The sequence below is a fragment of the Alligator mississippiensis genome, chromosome 4, assembly GCF_030867095.1.
Source record: "Alligator mississippiensis isolate rAllMis1 chromosome 4, rAllMis1, whole genome shotgun sequence".
Taxonomy (NCBI): Eukaryota; Metazoa; Chordata; order Crocodylia; family Alligatoridae; genus Alligator; species Alligator mississippiensis.
The window spans coordinates 2,009,364-2,026,519 of NC_081827.1; the positions used below are offsets into that span (position 1 = coordinate 2,009,364).

Consider the following 17,156-nt stretch of genomic DNA (forward strand, 5'->3'; position numbering starts at 1 on the left):
CCCAGAATAGGCCTGCCGCGGTGCACGTCATGGGGCAGGGTTCCTCCCGCCACCCGGCCCCCCAGCCAGACCAAAGTCAGCCAGCCCCAGGCCGGTAGAGATGGGGGGAGCCCAACCAGCTTTCTTTGTGTTTGCAAAGGCGAGGGCTGCCAGCACCAGACTGTTTTGACGGGACGCCGTGTGCCTGGGGTGCTGGAGGGGGGGAGGCTTTGTGAGCTGAAGGCTGAGCAAGGGGCACATTCCTCCGTGCAGAGCCAGGAGGCGTTAGCCAGCCGGACCCTGGCGCATCCTCGGGAGGGAGCTTGGGCTGCTGAAAGCATCCAGGTCACATAAGGGGTGTGTATCCTGCTCCCCTTCGGGTTAGGGGTGGCAGAGCTTCTTTGTGGCTGGAGGTGCCGGGCCTGCAGTAGGGCTTCCTCGAGCCCCTGCAGTCACAGGCAGCTGTGCAAAATCCCTCATGTAAACTTATCTAGCTCCTGCTTGCCTCCAGTTAAAGCCCTTCTGATTCCTCCCTGCAGCTGTGCATCACTGACTGAACCCCGCAGGGTCCTAGCTGGAGGGTCTTGCCCCCGTGCTCAGACTGCACTGGGGCAGGAAGGGATTTCCCCCCTGCTCAGACTGGTCACACTGGGGGTTTTGCCTTGCTCTGCTGCGGGGGCATGGCCTGGCCTGGGCTCTGCAGCGCCCATGACCCCCCTGGCAGCAGCAGGACGTTGGCAGCCGTCGCCCCCCTGTATCCCAGGGGCAGGGGCAATGCACCGGCTGTCAGGGGCGACTGTATTGTGCGGCTCTGAGGTCAAACGCTGGGTTTGTTTGAAGTGGTTTGGACGGGGCTGATCCTGCCTCAGGCATGGGTTGGATTAGAGGTGGCTTCCGCAGCCCCACAGCTCGAGGACTCTGACATTTCCAAAGCCTGTGCCCTAAGAAAGGGCTGCACCAGCCCTCACATCTGTGGCTTCCCCCGAAAGAGAGGGCAGTATTCCTCCATTTCACAGATGGGGCAGATGGGCGCAGGGGCTGGGACTCTTGCTCATGGTAAGACTGCACCTGGGGCAGAGCTGAGATCTATCGTGGCAGCTGTGATACTCGCCGCTGGGCCTCGTACGCTAGAACCCAGGTGCTTTTTTTGATCCATGATTTGGCTATTGCTCGGGGGGCAATGGAAGTGTGATGAGCCCCCACAGAGCAAAGCACGGACGTCCTTCATACGTTCTCTCGTGCAGTTTCCAGCCTGAATGCAAGAGTCACGCGGTAGTTCGGGAGAGCCAGGCACGGCAGGGCGTGCACGTTCCTTGGTCAGACACAGCCCACGGGCACGGCACAAACCGTAGACACTGCAAAGGGCCCAACTGCAAAGCACCGCATGGTAGCAACAGTAGCAGGGAAGATGGGGATCCATAGCCCAGGGCATACATGGCGCAGAGCAGACTGACCCCTAGCTGCATGGTGCACACGTGTGGGTCTGTGCATGTGCATTACAACCCCCCACCCCAAGGCCGACACTGGGCGTAAGTGCACCGGGTTGTCCACCTGCTCCATGTCTGTGCACAGCTCTGGGATTCCTCGTAGTCGCTGGCGGCCTTGGCAGCAGGCTGCGCTGACAGCTGGATGGGGTACTGGCTGCCTGCCTTCTAACGCTCCTTCCTCTCTTCCCGCAGGGAGCGGGGATGGCCAGGGACAGATTCTGCAGCGCTTCCCGGAAAAGGACTGGGAAGATAACCCCTTCCCACAGGGCATCGAGCTGGTGAGTGCACCATCGGGCAGGGCTGGGACACCGTGGGCACATGAGCAGAGCCGGTCACAGGTCTCTGCGTGCGGAGCTGCACGGACCTGTCCCCATTCCTAGCATGTCAGCGGGACCTTTGGCTCAGAGCCCGTGGGCCAGCCTCACCGGGGCTAAAGCAAGGCAAACAGCAGCCTCTCTCCTCCCGCAGGGATGGGCTCTGGGAACGTGAGTGGTGCAGCGTGTTCTGGCCCTCGCAGCCAGCACGGGCTACACCCAGCGCTGAGCGCAGGGTGGCTGCTTTCCACGGCTTTTGCTGCCAGCCTGGCCCGGCCTGCCACATGCCTGTATAAATAGCCCTGACTGGCTGCAGTCTTCTGGGGCCTTCCATTGTCAAAGCCTTTTGCAGCGCTCGGTCCCTCTGGGGAGCTGGGCTGGCGGTGCCGGCTCTTCCCTTAGTGTTTGTACTCGCTGCCGTGGGAGTTGGGGGGTCCCTGCCCCACCCCCTGGGCACGTGGGCCTGCGCTAGGCAGTTCCCTGTGGCTGTGAAATCACCAGGCTGCACCCATCAAACAGCACGCCCCGGCTAGAGGGTCTTGTCCCACATCCTACTTAGGCTCAGACTGATGCTGCACTGGGGCAGGAAGGGATTTCCCCCCTGCTCAGACTGGTGCAGACTGGGGGGATTGGCCTTCTTCTGCAGCGGGGGCACGGACTCTGCCTGGGCTCTCTGGAGTGCATGTTTAACACCCCTTGCAGTGGCAAGACTCTGCCAGCCCTGAGAGCGTGAGGAGGGTGTGCCATGCCTGCCCCTCGGCACAGCCGTGGCGTGTAGTGCTGCTGCATGCTCGGTCCCTTTCCTCCAGGGCCGCAGCGCTGCCTCTCCCGCAGCGACACCTGCTGCCCGAGCGTGGTTGGCCTGTCGTAGCCGCTCTGAGGAAGGGACTGGATTCCCCGCTGCCCCAGCCTTGCGTCTGCAGGAGTTAAGCAGCTTGCTCAGCCCGGAGATTCCCAACCAGCTCGCTGTCCGGCCAGCCCCTTCCCCAAAGCCAGCTGTTGCTTCCCTTGCCTGTGACCTCAGGAGCTGGTTTCTCAGCTCCCCTGGTGCAGCGGTTCAGGGCTTAGGCTGAGGGACCAGGGACTCGGTGCCCATGCTGTGCATGCTCGGTGTTTTCAGGGAGGCTTTTCTCCAGGGAGGAGGTGAAGGCTGGCAGGTGCTTTGGGGAAGCAGCCACAATCTTCCCCCTTCCTTGGGAACCTCAGAGCCAGGCTTTGCCATCACTTGGTCCCTCGGGGGAGCAAAGGTAGCTCCATCCCTGGGAGACCACCCTAGCAAGTGGTGTCAGGCTGTGGTCAGTCCTGCGAGGGCGGGTGCGGGGAAGCAGACATCGGCCGAACCGCTCAGGCTCCCCATGCCCTGGCAGCCTTTGCCCCGCTGTGCTCTGAGTGCATGGACCATGCTCATCGGGCTCAGGCCCAGCCCTGGGGGCTATCCCTCTGTTGCCCTGCCCGCTGTGGGTAGGCAGAGGAATTGTTTGGGTGCTGAAGGAACTCTCTGGCTGACACTTGTGTCTCCTCCTTATCACGGGGGGTGCTGAGGACTCATGCCAAGCCCCGTGACACTGCGCTGTTCCCCGGCCAAAAATCCATGGAATTTAACCCCATTCCAACCCTGTCGGGAGCTGGGGACGGCTGCGGCTTCCCGGGCATCTCCGGCCCCAGCACACACCATGGGGAAGCAGCAGCAGGGGGCTGGGAAGCAGAGAAACCCATTCCAAGGCTTCGTGCGGTGCCTCAGGTCATCCCGCCTGGTCATGTGCAGGAGTGGCTCTTCCCAGGCCACACAAGACAGCAGCACCAGGGACCACAGCACCACTCTGTGCTGGCTCGTGTGGAGCTGCCTATTTGGGAACCAGTGCCTTCCCCCAGTCAAACTGCTGGTGCAGGTCCAGTGCCTCAGCACCCAAATCCTGCCAACCCGGGCCCCAGCCGTGCCTCAAGCCTGCGCTTCTGCAGCAGGAACCCAACTGTACAACCAGGCTGCGGCTGGCCCTGGCTTCAGCATGACTCGAACCCCGTGTGGTGCAGATTTGTGTACACGGCTCCTCGTTGCCCTATTGTTTAACGAAGTTTGCACATGGCAGGCCATTGTCTGTAGCATGGCTTGCCTCTGGGAGAGGCCAGAGACTGCTTGGCACAGAGGCAGAGAGCACAGAGCTCAGCCTGTGGGGCAGCAGGTGGATGGGTACGTCCTCCTGAGTTTCCCACAGTTCAGGGCACCCCCGGGAGGGAACAGCTGGTCTCAGACTGAGTCCCTGAGGTCACCGTGCTCTGCTCTGGGTGCCAGGGCTGGCCACAGGGGGAAGGGAGCAGCACACACCTCGCTCTCTGCCTTGGCATGGAGCTGGGGAGGGACTCGGGGCCTAGCACCACTCTTCAGGACCCAGGGACCCTGAGGTGGGAGGTAGCGCTTGTACCTGGTCTGGATGATATACAGATGATGTCTGGCTAGTTGGACTGACCGTGCCCACAACATAGACATGGGGCCCAGGAGAAGTTTGTGCCACACCGTAAACTGTGTCCTGATTGCAGAGCTGAGCACAGTGAGGAACGGGAGCTCTGCCCCAGGCTGGATAACTGCTTGCACCTCCCCGCAGGCAGCTAAGCAAGAGCTGGCTCGAACTGTGGGTACAGGGTGGGGGGAAGGATTGCCCTCCTACCCCTGGTACATGGCTCAGCAGGGTTGTCCCCGCAGCTCATCACCCCGGGACCTGGTGCTCAGCAGGAGAGTGGGGCCCCGCTGCAGTCAGCAATGGGCACCTTGCAAGTACGGAGGGGCAGAGAGGCAGGGCCATGGCCTGCAGGGAGCTTCAGATGGGATCTCTGCAACAGTCTGGCAGCTTCAGGGAGCCGGCATGTCGCCCTGGATCTTCAGGCTCTGGTTGAGTCAGCTTCTCTCAGCTTCTGCCATCCCCCAGCCTCCGTCTCGGGGGCAGTCATGGCTTTGGGGCGAGTCAAGCACAGAGCCCGGGGCTGCCAGAGTATTGATCGGGCGCCGCAGCGGTAGCTCAGGACAGGGCTCAGCAGATTGGAACGGAGAGCAGGAAAGCCCTCGGCCATCGCTCCTCCTCCCACAGACTGGCTCAGCTCCAGCCCAGCCTCGGGGCCGGCGGCAACAGCTCCATCTCCTGGCTATAAGGCTGCTGCTGCCAGGGCTCTGAGCTCGCAGGGCCGTGTGCTGTGCCCACCCTGGGACCCGCAGCTCCCTGAGAGAGAGCCTCGGCCTGTCCCTGGCATCCTCCTGAGAGCCGTGCTGCTCCGGGCCCCTGAGCTCTGTCTCTCTGAGGTGATGCTTGTGCACTGGATGTTTTCTGTGTAGCAGGGTACGTCAGTCGTGGCTTCTGTCTGCCCGGCCTGGTCGCAGGGCTGGGCACTGCTGTACCCACCGCTGAGCTGGGCACTTCCCTTGCTGGCTCCTGCTGCATGAGGGACTGGTCCCTGGGAGGGCTGGGTAACAAGGGAGGGGGTGGCTCAGCCTGCAACTGCTTCGGCTCCCCCCGCCAGCCCCCTCTGACCCCAGCTCTCCCCTCCTGCCCACAGTTTTGCCAGCCAAGCGGCTGGCAGCTCTTCACCGAGCGGAACCCACCCAACTTCTTCGTGGCTGTGCTGACCGACATCAACTCAGAGAGGCACTACTGCGCCTGCTTCACCTTCTGGGAGACTGTCGAGAGCGTCCAGGTAACAAGGGGTGAGCAGGACCCGTCGGACTAGGTCCGGCGCCGTCCGGGTGCCTAGCACAGCCAGGGGAACCAGCGCGTGACCCACGTGTCTCCCCAGCCTCAGAGCCACACGCGGAACGGCGAGGAAGAGGAGGAGGAAGTGGACTCGTCGTTGCCTGTCCAGCCCGTGCAGCTTTTTGCTCCAAAGAGCTTGGTGCTGGTGTCGCGACTGGACCACACCGAAGTCTTCCGGGTAAGGGGCAGGGCAGGGCAGGGCCTGGCGTCTCCAGGGAGCGGCAGCTGTCCCTGGCATGCTCTCTCCAACATGCTCCTAGCTTCTGCCTACAAGGCCGCACGGGGCCAGAGCAGAGCTGTCAGGCAGGGACCACGCGGGGCTGGGCACCTGTGGCCATGACCTGCCTCTCAGCACAGCCTGTTCCTGGAGCCTTTATCTCATCCATCTTTATATGCTCCCCACCTGTCTCATTACACAGCTGTAAAAAGATCAGCTCCTGGCAGGCTTGCAGAACCCTGCGTGGGGCAGCAGCTTGTCAGCAGCTCTGCAGGCTGGGGCAGACCTTGGAGCCAGCCTGGTCCCTGCAGCCCGGTTGGCTGTCAGCCGCCAGTGGTGTCTGGCACAGATATGGGGCTCCCTGTCACCCATCAGGCAATGTAGCCCCCATGCAGAAACCCCCTTGCCCACTTGAAGCACACCAGTGCTAGTGCTGGGGTCCCTGTGCCCATCTTGGTTGGGGTCAGGCCTTGCATTTGCCGCATGGAGAGTCCTAGCTGCCAGCGGTGCAATGTGTCCCGTGTGCTCCCCTACAGCAGCAGAGTTCCCCCCTTTATGCCCCCTTGTCCAGCCCCGACTGCCCGGCAGCGACCTGGAGCAGGCACCTGCTGGGCTCGGCCCACGGCTGACCTGTGCAGATAGACATACGTGGCTGTGAGCCCCCCAGGGTGTCATGGCGTCACTGGGAGCCCGGCCCTCTCCAGGGCTTTGCGTCAGTCCCACTGCCGGTGTTGGAGGCCCACCCGCATCCTGGAGTGGGCAGCACATACAGCTTGTTGCTGGCGCCACGGACCGTTTTCAGCAGAGAGGCTCTGATCCCCAAGTGCCCACGGGGGGCCGGTGCTGGGGGTTGCAGGTGCTGAGCAGGACGCACCAGACCTCTTGACTTCCCCCTCCCTGGTTCTCTGCTCCAACCCAGCGGCTGCCTCTGCCACGCTTGAGTGGTGTCTCAGCTCCCTGCCTTGACACACTCCTGTGCTCTGCTTTGCTTCTCCAGAACAGCCTAGGCCTCATCTACACCATCTATGTGGACGGGCTGAACGTGTCGCTGGAGAATGTCATCGGGAACCTCTTGACGTGCACCATCCCCATCACTGGGGGGGCGCAGGTGGGTGCCTGCTCACTCCTTCCCCTTGCTGCCTCTCATCAGCTCACGGGCACAGCCGCAGGGGGGGTTTCGCACTGCCCCCGTTCCCTTGGGTCAGCTGCACTGCAGGGGTGCAGGTGTCAGGCCCTCCATGCTGCAGGCAGCCTGGGTTGCTCGGTCCAGTGGAGCCTGGCAGCCCCGCTTCCCATTGCAGGGAGTGCAGCTTGTCATCGTGGCCTGGCCGTCAGCAGAGCCAGCCTCATGCGCAGACAGACCCGCTGTGCAAACAGCTGCCTGGGTGGCTGGGCAGGCCTGTGGCCAACGGGCCTCCCCCACGGCCGCGTCTGTCATGCACGGAGCTGTGCTAGAGCCAGGCAGTCACGGGCTGTCTATAAGAGCAGCCACAGGGGGCCAAGGCTTGCATTGGGAAGAGCTAGGTGCCCCCTCCTCAGCCTGGTCTAAGGGGCACCTGCAGCCAGCTCCCCGTGTCCTTGGCTGGGATGTGAAGATCAGCCGCCTCGCTGGGCATCAGTCGCCTTGCTGGGCCTCGTGAGCGTGAGCATACAGACCTCCTCACTGCACTCTGCTCTCTGCAGACCCCCGCCCTGTGCCTGCAGGGCTGCCGAGAGCAGGCTAAAGGCTTCCCAGAGGCAGGGAGAGTTGGGAGAGCGCAGCTGTGTTGCTGGAGCTGGTGACTAGGCCTGGGACTTCACTCCAGTGGGGCCTAGTCCAGCCTGTGACCTTGCTTGTCTCAGCACCACATGGCTGCCTCTTTCCTGAGGCTCTCCTAGGCTGGCCCTGGACCTAGAGCACACATAGCCTAGCCCTCCAGTACTGGGGGTGGCTTTTACTGGCTTTCCCCAGGCCCCACTGATTCTCCTGGAGCCTTTTCTTTGCTTCCAGGCCTTTTGAGCTGGGGGTGCTCAGTGCCCTGGAAGCAGCAGACTCCATCCCCACCCTGGGCTCTGGCACTGTCAGGCTGCCCATGAGACCCTTGCCCCCCTGCAGGTGTCTCAAGAACAAGGTTGTACATGGCGGGGGCGCCTCCAGACCAAGCTTGGGGCTTCCTCCAGCCACCAAGAAACATGTGCGGGGTGGGGGCAGTGGCCACGGAGGTGGCTGGTTCCAATCTTGCAGGAAAGGAGGAAGGCTGCTTGCGAGGTGGGCATGCAGGCCACTGCGAGTGCCAGCTTCCTTCTCGGTCCCCAGCGTGTCCTCCCATGAGCCATGGGAGGAGTTCAGACAGGAGCGGTTCCCCCGTCCCGCAGGCTCGGGCATCGCGCCCTGGAGCAAGCTCAACAGCGCCATTGCCTATCCCCTACTCTGTGCTTGCCCCTTCTCCCCCTGCAGCTGGCAGGACTCTTTCTTCGTGTGCTGTGTCCGTCCGTCCGTCCCTCTCTCCTCTCCTCTCCTCTCCTCTCCTCTCCTCTCCTCTCCTCTCCTCTCCTCTCCTCTCCTCTCACGAGGGCTCAGGCCCCTGTCCGTGCTGCTGTGTGTCTTTCTGTCTGTCCATGTCTCTCTCTTCCTGCTGCTTGGCTGCGCTGCCACGCTGTGCGTTTCTAACTGACTGTGCTATCTCTGTCTGTCTCCATCTCAGCCTGACGTGGAGGACGAAGGAGCGGTATGCACCTCTTTTCTTTCACCGGGTCTGGCCCGTCTCCAGCAGCTCCTCCCGGGGGGCCAGGTGGCTCAGGGCTTCCAGGGCTGCCTGCAGCCGATCACTCACCCCTCCCAGTGCATCCCTAAGGAGCAAGGGGGAGAGGTCTGGCACCATGGCCTCTGGCTGGGCCCGCTGCAGAGCCTAAGTGAAGCATGTGGCCACACATTGGCTGTGGTTGGAGGGAGGTCTCGTTGGCATGGCTCTGGGCAGCCCTCTGAAGGCGCACCGGCTGTCCCCTGGCCTCTCGCGGGCCAGGCCAGGGTGCTCCCTCTGCTCCAGGCTCCAGAGGAGCTGTGAGGGACATCCAACGTGGGGCAGCGGCCAGGCCGGACCGTTTGGGGTTGTAGATGTACGGCGATGACCTGTGAGGGGAGGGCAAGGGAGTTCCACCGAGGAGCCGGCCGAGTCCGTGCGGGTTCAGGCCTCCAGACTTGGAAAGCGAGGTCCCCCTCTTCCTCAGTGAGACCCTGCTCTAGGGAAAGCCCCGCCAGCTGCCCCCAGCTCTGAGGAGCTGCCTGTGCATCTGGGTCTCACCAGGGCACCCCAAGGACCTGGCCCCCAAGCACTGCATACAAATGCCTCTGGGCCCATGTCCAAGCCCAGCCCTGTCCTGGCCCTGGGACCTCCCCCAGGCCCAGCAAGCCCGTCTCCTGCACTGTCGATTGTCTCCCATCAGTAGCCACCAAGTTGACCCAAACGCAGCCGCCTTCTCCCTTCCCTGCTGTCTGGCAGCCTGCAGTGGGGACTATGGTGGGGGCACACTGACCTGGTCCTGCCCGTCATGGGGCAGGGGGAGCCCAGCTGCTTGTGGGCTGGGGTGGGAAGACATGCCTTGCAGGGGGGAAAGGAGATGCCCGCACACGGCCCCATTGCTCAGACAGCTCCTAACAGCCGGTGCCCCTGTTGTTTGTCTCTTGCAGAGGACCATCTCCCTTGGCGCGGGCGACAGACAGGTCATCCAGACGCCCATCAACGACTCGCTTCCCGTCAGCAGCTGCAGCGTGGCCCTGCTCTTCCGGCAGCTCGGTGAGACATAGCCCCAGCCTCTCCTCCCTTGGGGCGTAGGCTCCACGTTGCCCCAGGTGGTGCCCTTGGCTAAGAGCTTCAGCTCCCTGCCCCAGCCTCTCCACGGGTATGTCCACCCATCTGCTATCCCTGTGCCTTCCTCCTCTCAGCAAGAAGAGCCAGCAGCCCTGCCTCTGCCCCGGGTCCATCCTTGCTGGCCCCGGTGAGCTCCTGGGGCCTGTCTGGCAGCTCTTGGCTTGGCAGCTGGTACTGGGTGATAGCAGGGACGCAGGCCAGTCCAGAGAGGGGTTTTCCAGGCTCCTGCCAGAGGATAGGGCAGAGATTGGAGTAGGAAAGGTCCCATGCCCCCTTCCTGGCCCTAGGAGAAGGCACAGGGCTGTGGCAGAGACATGGGCGAGAGCAGGAGCATGGCAGCTCCCCAGCCAGCCGGCCAGGCCTATGTGGAGCCCCCCGCGAGCGCTGCTGCTCTGCCCTCCCTCCCCCCCAGGGATCACCAATGTGCTGTACCTCTTCTGCGCTGCGCTCACCGAGCACAAGATCCTGTTCCTCTCCAGCAGCTACCAGCGCCTCACCGACGCCTGCCGTGCCCTGCTCGCCATCATGTTCCCCCTCAAGTACAGGTGAGCCTGGTGCCTCCCGTTCTCCTGCAGCCCAGCCGGCCTCTCCCGTCGAGCCCACGGACTGGGGATCTGGCACGTGCTATGGGAAGGGAGTGGCTCAGGTAGCCAGCGGCCAGTCCGCAGGGTGCTGTGTGTCCTGAGCAAGGGCAGCTCTAGGCCATCAGACTGCAGCACTCGGAGGGTCAGGCATGTCAGGGTCCCCCCAGCACTGCCGGGCCCCAAGCACCGTTTTGAGCTCCGGGGCTTCCCTGTCTGGCCTCAGCCATGAGCTGCCTTAGTCCCATCCCAGCCTCAGGCCTGGCACCCAGCAGAATAGGGGGAAGGGGACCTAATTCCAGAAACCACCAAGGTTGTGGAAAAGGTGCTGAAGAGCGGACATGAGAGTAGTCTTCAGATACCGGAAGGGATGCCATAAAGAGGAAAGAAAGCGCCTGTTCTCTCTCGCTGCAGAACGGAGGACATGGAGCAATGGCTGGAAGTTGCAGCCAAAAGAAGTTAAGGTTGGGTATTTGCTGTCAGAGCAGGGAGGCCATGGGAGAGACCAGGGAAGGGGGGACTCTCCGTCACTGGAGGTGTCAGAGAGGGTGGATGAGGGCTGGGCAGGGAGGATCTGGGCGCAGCGATGCCCATGCTCTGCTGTGGAGATCTCCCAGGCTTCCTGCTCCATGTGTCAGGGGGTTTTAAGTCTCCCCTGAAGGCGCTGGGTGCTGCAGCCCAGGCTGGGGATGGGATGGAGCCGATCCTGCCTCAGCCAGGGCTTGGACTGGATGTGACCCCACAGCTCCCTGCCAGCCCCATGGCTCTGGGATTTCTCTCCTGCTTCTCCCATGATCCTCCCCAAGAAGGGCATCCTACAAGGCTTTGGGCACCAGGGAAAGGCCTTGGGACAGCTGGTGCCCTGTTCACCCTGCCTGGGCGGGAGCCGTGGCCAAGGCCGAATGCTGCCCCCCACCCACGTCCTGGCTCAGACAGGCAGGGGTCCAGCGCGCCAGGGTCCCTGCCAGCTCTGTGCACAAGCTGCTGCACCTCTCCCAACCCAGGCACCGTCAACGTGCCCTCATGGTTGTGAGCTGCCTGCCCCAGCCGCAGGCTGCCAGTCCTGCCCATTCACTGTCCCAGCGCCACGCCAATGGGCTGCAGTGACCATCTCCTTTTGCTTGCAGCTTCACGTACGTGCCCATCTTGCCTGCACAGCTCCTGGAGGTGCTCAGCACGCCCACGCCCTTCATCATCGGTGTCAGCTCCATCTTCCACGCAGAGACCCAGGAGCTGGTGAGGCGCTGGGTGCCCCTGTCACCAGTACTCCCCCAAAGCCACCACCGCAGGGGTGAGGGAGGGGCTGGGGGGGTCCTGGGCCTTTTTCATGGGCACGGGGAATCGGGGAGCAGGCAGGGTTAGCCTGGGGCTGTCTGGGGGACATAGGTCTCATCTATGCAAGCACGGTCCCCACTGGCTGAGGATTCGGTTTTTAAAGAGACTTAAAAGGCCGTGTGAGCACGTGGTATGACACAGGCAGCTGAGCTGCTGCTTCGCAAGCTTCTGCATCTCTGAGCTCGTTAGCCTGTGATCTTCAGCTCTACCTGGCCTGGCTGTGGTTGGGCCTAGTTGGTGTCCGATCAGGATACATATAACCTGGATTAGACTGAGACATGTTTATCCACACGGCCTTTCCCCCAGCTCAGAATCCCCTCCAGGGACTGAGCAGGGCAGCGGCTCGTGCAGCAGGACAGCACCTGTCTAGCAGCTGGTGCCGGGGGTGCTGCCCTCTCCGTACCCAGCCTGGCAAAGCACCACCTTTCACGCAGGATGTGGAGCTGCTTCTCACCCCTCCTGGTCACTGCCAGCCCCCGCGCACTGCGCTGAAGAGTGGGGAGGCAAACCCCATTGCTGGGGTACTGCATCACCTGGCTGGGCAGCGTGAATGTGGGCTGGCACCACCCCAGAGGGGGAAGGGAGCCCCATGTGCTTTAGCAGGCGCTAGAATATAGTAGCAGCAGGCACCAGACATGGGCCTACCGAGGCTGCCAGGTGTCCTGGGCTCTTCGGGAGGGGAGAGAGCCTGTCCATACCCTGGTGCCTGGCTTAGACGGGGCTGTGGTGTGGTTCTGTGCTTCCAGCTGGACGTCGTCATCGCCGACCTGGACGGGGGCACGGTGACCATCCCTGAGTGCGTGCACATCTCCCTGCTGCCTGAGCCCCTGCTCCAGCAGACCCGAGAGGCCCTCTCCATGGTAAGCACCATTCCTTGAGCAAGGGGTACCTCTAGCCAGTCAGGCCTCCTGTCTCTGGGAGCATGTGAGATGTGCCTCAGGCACTCGCGCCTCCTGCTGCCCCCTGTCACTTGCTCCAGCCTAGGACCAGCTGCAGCCCTGGTCCTCCTCCTCCTGCCAGCATGGACAGGTCCCCAGATAGATTGCGTGTCCAGAATAGCACGGATAAGCAAGCTTGCTGGGCCCTGAAGAGCCCATGTTGCCTCCTCTCGGCATGTGCAGACACAGGGCAGTGAAGCTGGTGAGGAAAGCAAGGCAAAGCGGTCCAGCAGGGCTTCCCAGAGCTCCTGGCCCCTCTCTGCAGCCGAGGGCACAGTGGGGAGGGTCTCCTGCAGGGGCCCTGGCAGTGCTGCCTTAGTTGCAGGGGACTGTCATCGTTGCTCTGACCTGGCGCATGTTACACAGGCCACAGAGTTCTCCCTGCACCCTGCCTGGCTCCCCTCTCCGGGCCATGCTGAAGGCCGGGGGTAGTTTCTGGAGAATGCCCCTCGCCCTGGAGCCAGCCCTGAGGCCACCCGCATTGTGGGCCTGGGCTGTTTGCACCTTGGGGGTGGGAAGCTGGGTGGGCCGGGGCTGCAATGCCCAATCCTTCCCCCAAGCGTGCTCTGTCCTTTGTCCACACAGGTCCTGGACCCTGAGCTGGAGGTGGCAGACGTGGCCTTCCCCCCATCCACCATCTCTGCCTCCTCTCTCAAAATGCAGGTGAGTGTGGAGCACGTGCACATGTGCGTGTTTGTGCACACGTGTACATCTAGGTGGAGTTCTTGGGCAAGGATCTGAGTCCATCCCCAGGGCAGGCAGGGGTTGGGGCTCCCATCGAGGTGAGGCAAGGATTTGCTTAGGATGATCTTGCCTCGTGCAGGGCTTGTCCTAACAGTGACCCGCAGGGTGGGTCCATGCAGGGCCCCACCAGCCTGCCCTACGGTTCTGAGAGGTGCTGGCAAAGGAGCTGGCCGTGACATGTCAGGGGGGCTTGCAGGGCTGAGCTGGGGGCTTTCCCCTTGGCCTCCATGCGCATGGAGACCAGCAGCTCCTTGCAGCTAGACAGTGCCCCTGCCCCGGGTCAGCTGCTTCTGGAGCTGAGCTCTGGAGAGCCCCGTGGAAAGGCCTCCCTGCAGCCAGCCTGGGCACGTCCTGCCGGGCCAGGTGGCTTGGAGCCCGGCACGGTGTCCCCACCACTCGGGCGGCTCCTCTGCTCCCCTCTCGCAGCTGACCGGCCTGTCCTCCCCCCGCGCAGGACAAGGAGATCCGGGCCGTCTTCCTCCGCCTGTTTGCACAGCTGCTGCAGGGCTATCGCTGGTGTCTGCACATCATCCGCATCCACCCAGAGCCCGTCATCCGCTTCCACAAGGTACGGATTGCGGCAGGGCCACGTGGGTGGCAGACGGTCTCCTGGCACTACCGCAGGGAAAGCCCAGGCTGAGCAAACCAAGGGTGGGTTCGTATGTGGATGGGGCAGCATCATGGGGAGCTCATTTAGGCGGATTTGTCCGTCCAAGGGCTTGTCTGTGCGGACTGGATGTGTGGGGGGGCCTTTCCAGATTAAAACACCACGTGTCCACACAAGCCGGAATCTGCCGCCCCAACCCCTTAGCCTGGGAAATCTGCTGCTTCCCGGGAGCCAGAACCCGAGACATGGCAGAGAAGATCCCTAAACTCCTCCAGCCTACTGACCACTACCCCATGCTCCTCATCCACGTGGGCACCAGTGACACGGCTCTGAGCGCTCCCAGCCAGGTCATGAGGCGCTACAGGGATTTGGGTGCAGGGCTTAAGGGTCTGGGGGCACAGGTGTTTTCTTCGATCCTCCCAGTCTCGGACTATGGGCTGAGGAGGGAGAGGAGGACCCAGGTAGTCAACTGAAAACTGCAACGCTGGTGTCATCGGGAAGGCTTTGGCTTCCATGACCACAGCCCGCTCTTTGGTGAGAGAGGCAGCGAGCTGCTGGGAAGGGACAGCCTCCACCTCTCTCCGCTGGGGAGGAGGCTCTTCTCAGCCAGACTGGCTGACCTGCTCCACCAGGCTTTAAACTAAGCCCGCCGGGGGGCGGGGGGACTAATGCCACTGCTGGTCCACTGAGTAACCCTTGCAAAGCCAGCAGGCCAAACCACTTAAGGGAGCCCACCCCTGCCTCAGCCCTGGAGCGAGCTGCAGGCAAGGCAAGGGCCCCCAAGGGGACACTTACCTGCCTGTACACCAGTGCCAGGAGCTTGGGGAATAAGCAGGAGGAACGTGTTGTCCTGCTAAATGCAAATAATTATGACATCATAGGGATCACGGAGACCTGGTGGGACTCCACCCATGACTGGACCACGGGGATAGATGGCTATACCCTGTACAGGAGGGATCGAGTGGACAAAAGGGGCGGGGGCGTAGCTCTCTATGTCAAGGAGAGCTATGTGTCCCTGCAAGCCGATATTGGCGCCCAGGGTGGACGGCTTAAGACCCTCTGGGTTAAAATCCGTGGGGAACACGGCACGGGACACAATGGTGGGAGTCTATTACAGACCCCCTACCCAGGGTCAAGACCTTGACCAGGAGTGCACCAGGGAATTGGCTGAGGCCGCATGCTCCTGGTCCATGGTTGTCATGGGTGACTTCAACTACCCAGACATCTCATGGGAGGAGCGCTTGGCCAAATCAGAGCAGTCGCAAAGCTCTCTCTCGTGCGTGGATGGCCTCTATCTGACGCAGGAAGTCTACAGGCTGACAAGAGGTAAAGCGCTGCTCAACCTGGTACTGGCAACCGGGTATGACCTAATCAGTGACCTAACGATTGAAGGGAAGCTAGGTGACAGAGACCACGAGCTGATCACCTTCACCATCCGCTGTAAAGCTGGCAAGTCAGTAATACAGAAGACCTTGACTTCAGGAAAGCTGACTTTGACAAGCTCAGGAGGCGTGTCGGTGAGGCCCTAAAGGGCCACAGCCCTAAGGGGAGGGGAGTTCAGGACGAGTGGTGGCTCCTCAAGGGAGCGATCCTGGATGCACAAGCAAAGTCCATCCTGTTTCGGAGGAAAAGCAGCAAAAGGGCACAGCAGCCCCCCTGACTCTCCAGGGAACTGGCAGACCTCCTGTGTCTAAAAAGAAAGACCTACGAAGGATGGAGGACAGGCTCCACCTCCAAGGAGGAGTACTCTGCACTGGTCCGGACCTGCAGGGAGCAAACCAGGAAAGCCAAGGCTGCGACTGAACTCCAGCTAGCTTCGAGTATCAAGGACAATCAAAAGTCCTTTTTTAGATATGTGGGGAGGAAAAGCAAGGGCAACATTGGACCCCTGCTGAACCACATGGGGCAACCGACAACCAATGCGCAGGAAAAAGCCAACTTGCTAAATGGGTACTTTGCGTCAGTTTTTCACCGGTCCCTTGGGACGCCCCTGCCCACTGTGGGTCAGGAAGCCGCGGGTGAGAGAGATCCCCTGCCCTCCATCGAAGCTGACCTGAAGGAACACCTTGACAGGCTGGACACCTTCAAGTCAGCCGGCCCTGATGGTCTACACCCCAGGGTACTCAAGGAGCTGGCGAGCATCATAGCCCAGCCTCTGACATGGATCTTCAAGAGCTCCTGGTACTCTGGTGAAGCGCCCAAAGACTGGAAGATGGCCAATGTGGTGTCTATCTTCAAGAAAGGGAGGAAAGTGGATCCGGCAAATTACAGGCCCGTCAGCCTGACCTGTCCTGGGGAAGGTCTTGGAAAAGATTTTCAAAGAGGCCATACTTAACAGACTAGCTGAAGGTAACACCCTGAGGGATACCCAGCACCGGTTTGTTGTGGGTAGGTCTTGCTTGACCAATCTCATTCCCTTCTATGACCAGGTGACCTATCACCTGGACAAGGGGGGAGAGATTGACGTTGTATATCTTTAGTTTAAAAAAGCCTTCGATGTGGTGTCCCATGATGGCCTCTTGGCTAAACTGGCTAACTGCAGCCTCGATCACGATCCGCTGGCTGGGGAATTGGCTCCGCGGCAGGACCCAGAGGGTGGTGGTTGACTGAAGTCAGTCGTCGTGGTGCCCTGTGACCAGTGGGGTCCCCCAAGGCTCTGTCCTAGGGCCTGTACTATTTATTTAACACCTTCATCAATGATGTGGACATTGGTGTCAGCAGCGGGTTGGCCAATTTTGCCGACGACACCAAACTGTGGGGTAAAGCATCCACACCAGAAGACAGGCGGGCAATCCAGGCTGACCTGGACAGGCTCAGGAAATGGGCGGATGAGAACCTGATGGTGTTCAACACCGAAAAATGCAAGGTTCTCCACCTTGGGAGGAAAAACCTGCAGCATCTTTATAGGCTCGGCAGTGCTCCGCTGGTTAGCACTATGGACGAAAGGGACTTGGGAGTCATGATTCACCACAAGATGAACATGAGCCTGCAATGTGATGCTGTGGCTAGTAAAGTGACCAAAACACTGGCTTGCATCCATAGATGCTTCTCAAGCAAATCCCAGGACGTCATTCTCCCCTTGTGCTCGGCCTTGGTGAGGCCGCAGCTGGAGTACCGCGTCCAGTTTTGGGCCCCACAATTCAAAAAGGATGTGGAGAAGCTTGAGAGAGTGCAGAGGAGAGCCATGCACATGATAGAGTCAGGAAAATGGACCTTACGATGACAGGCTGAGAGCCATGGGACTCTTCAGCCGGGAGAAGCGCAGGCTCAGGGTGATCTGGTGGCCACCTATAAGTTCATCAGGGGTGCTCACCAGGATCTGGGGGGATGTCTGTTCGCCAGAGCGCCCCAAGGGATGACTAGGTTGAA

General features: G+C 61.5%; 1 protein-coding gene across 9 annotated transcripts in view; it reads left to right on the forward strand.

Annotated features, from left to right (window-relative positions):
• The window catches only part of SBF1 (SET binding factor 1), an 88,883-nt gene that overhangs the window by 45,979 nt on the left and 25,748 nt on the right, over positions 1-17,156 (forward strand). For all 9 annotated transcript variants that reach the window (XM_059725604.1, XM_059725606.1, XM_059725607.1 and 6 more), the window contains exons 2-11: positions 1,659-1,744; positions 5,324-5,461; positions 5,561-5,695; positions 6,732-6,842; positions 9,402-9,507; positions 9,995-10,127; positions 11,291-11,399; positions 12,245-12,358; positions 13,022-13,099; positions 13,635-13,748. In XM_059725604.1, coding sequence (XP_059581587.1) covers positions 1,659-1,744; positions 5,324-5,461; positions 5,561-5,695; positions 6,732-6,842; positions 9,402-9,507; positions 9,995-10,127; positions 11,291-11,399; positions 12,245-12,358; positions 13,022-13,099; positions 13,635-13,748 — 1,124 coding nt within the window. The remainder of the gene's footprint in view (positions 1-1,658; positions 1,745-5,323; positions 5,462-5,560; positions 5,696-6,731; positions 6,843-9,401; positions 9,508-9,994; positions 10,128-11,290; positions 11,400-12,244; positions 12,359-13,021; positions 13,100-13,634; positions 13,749-17,156) is intronic.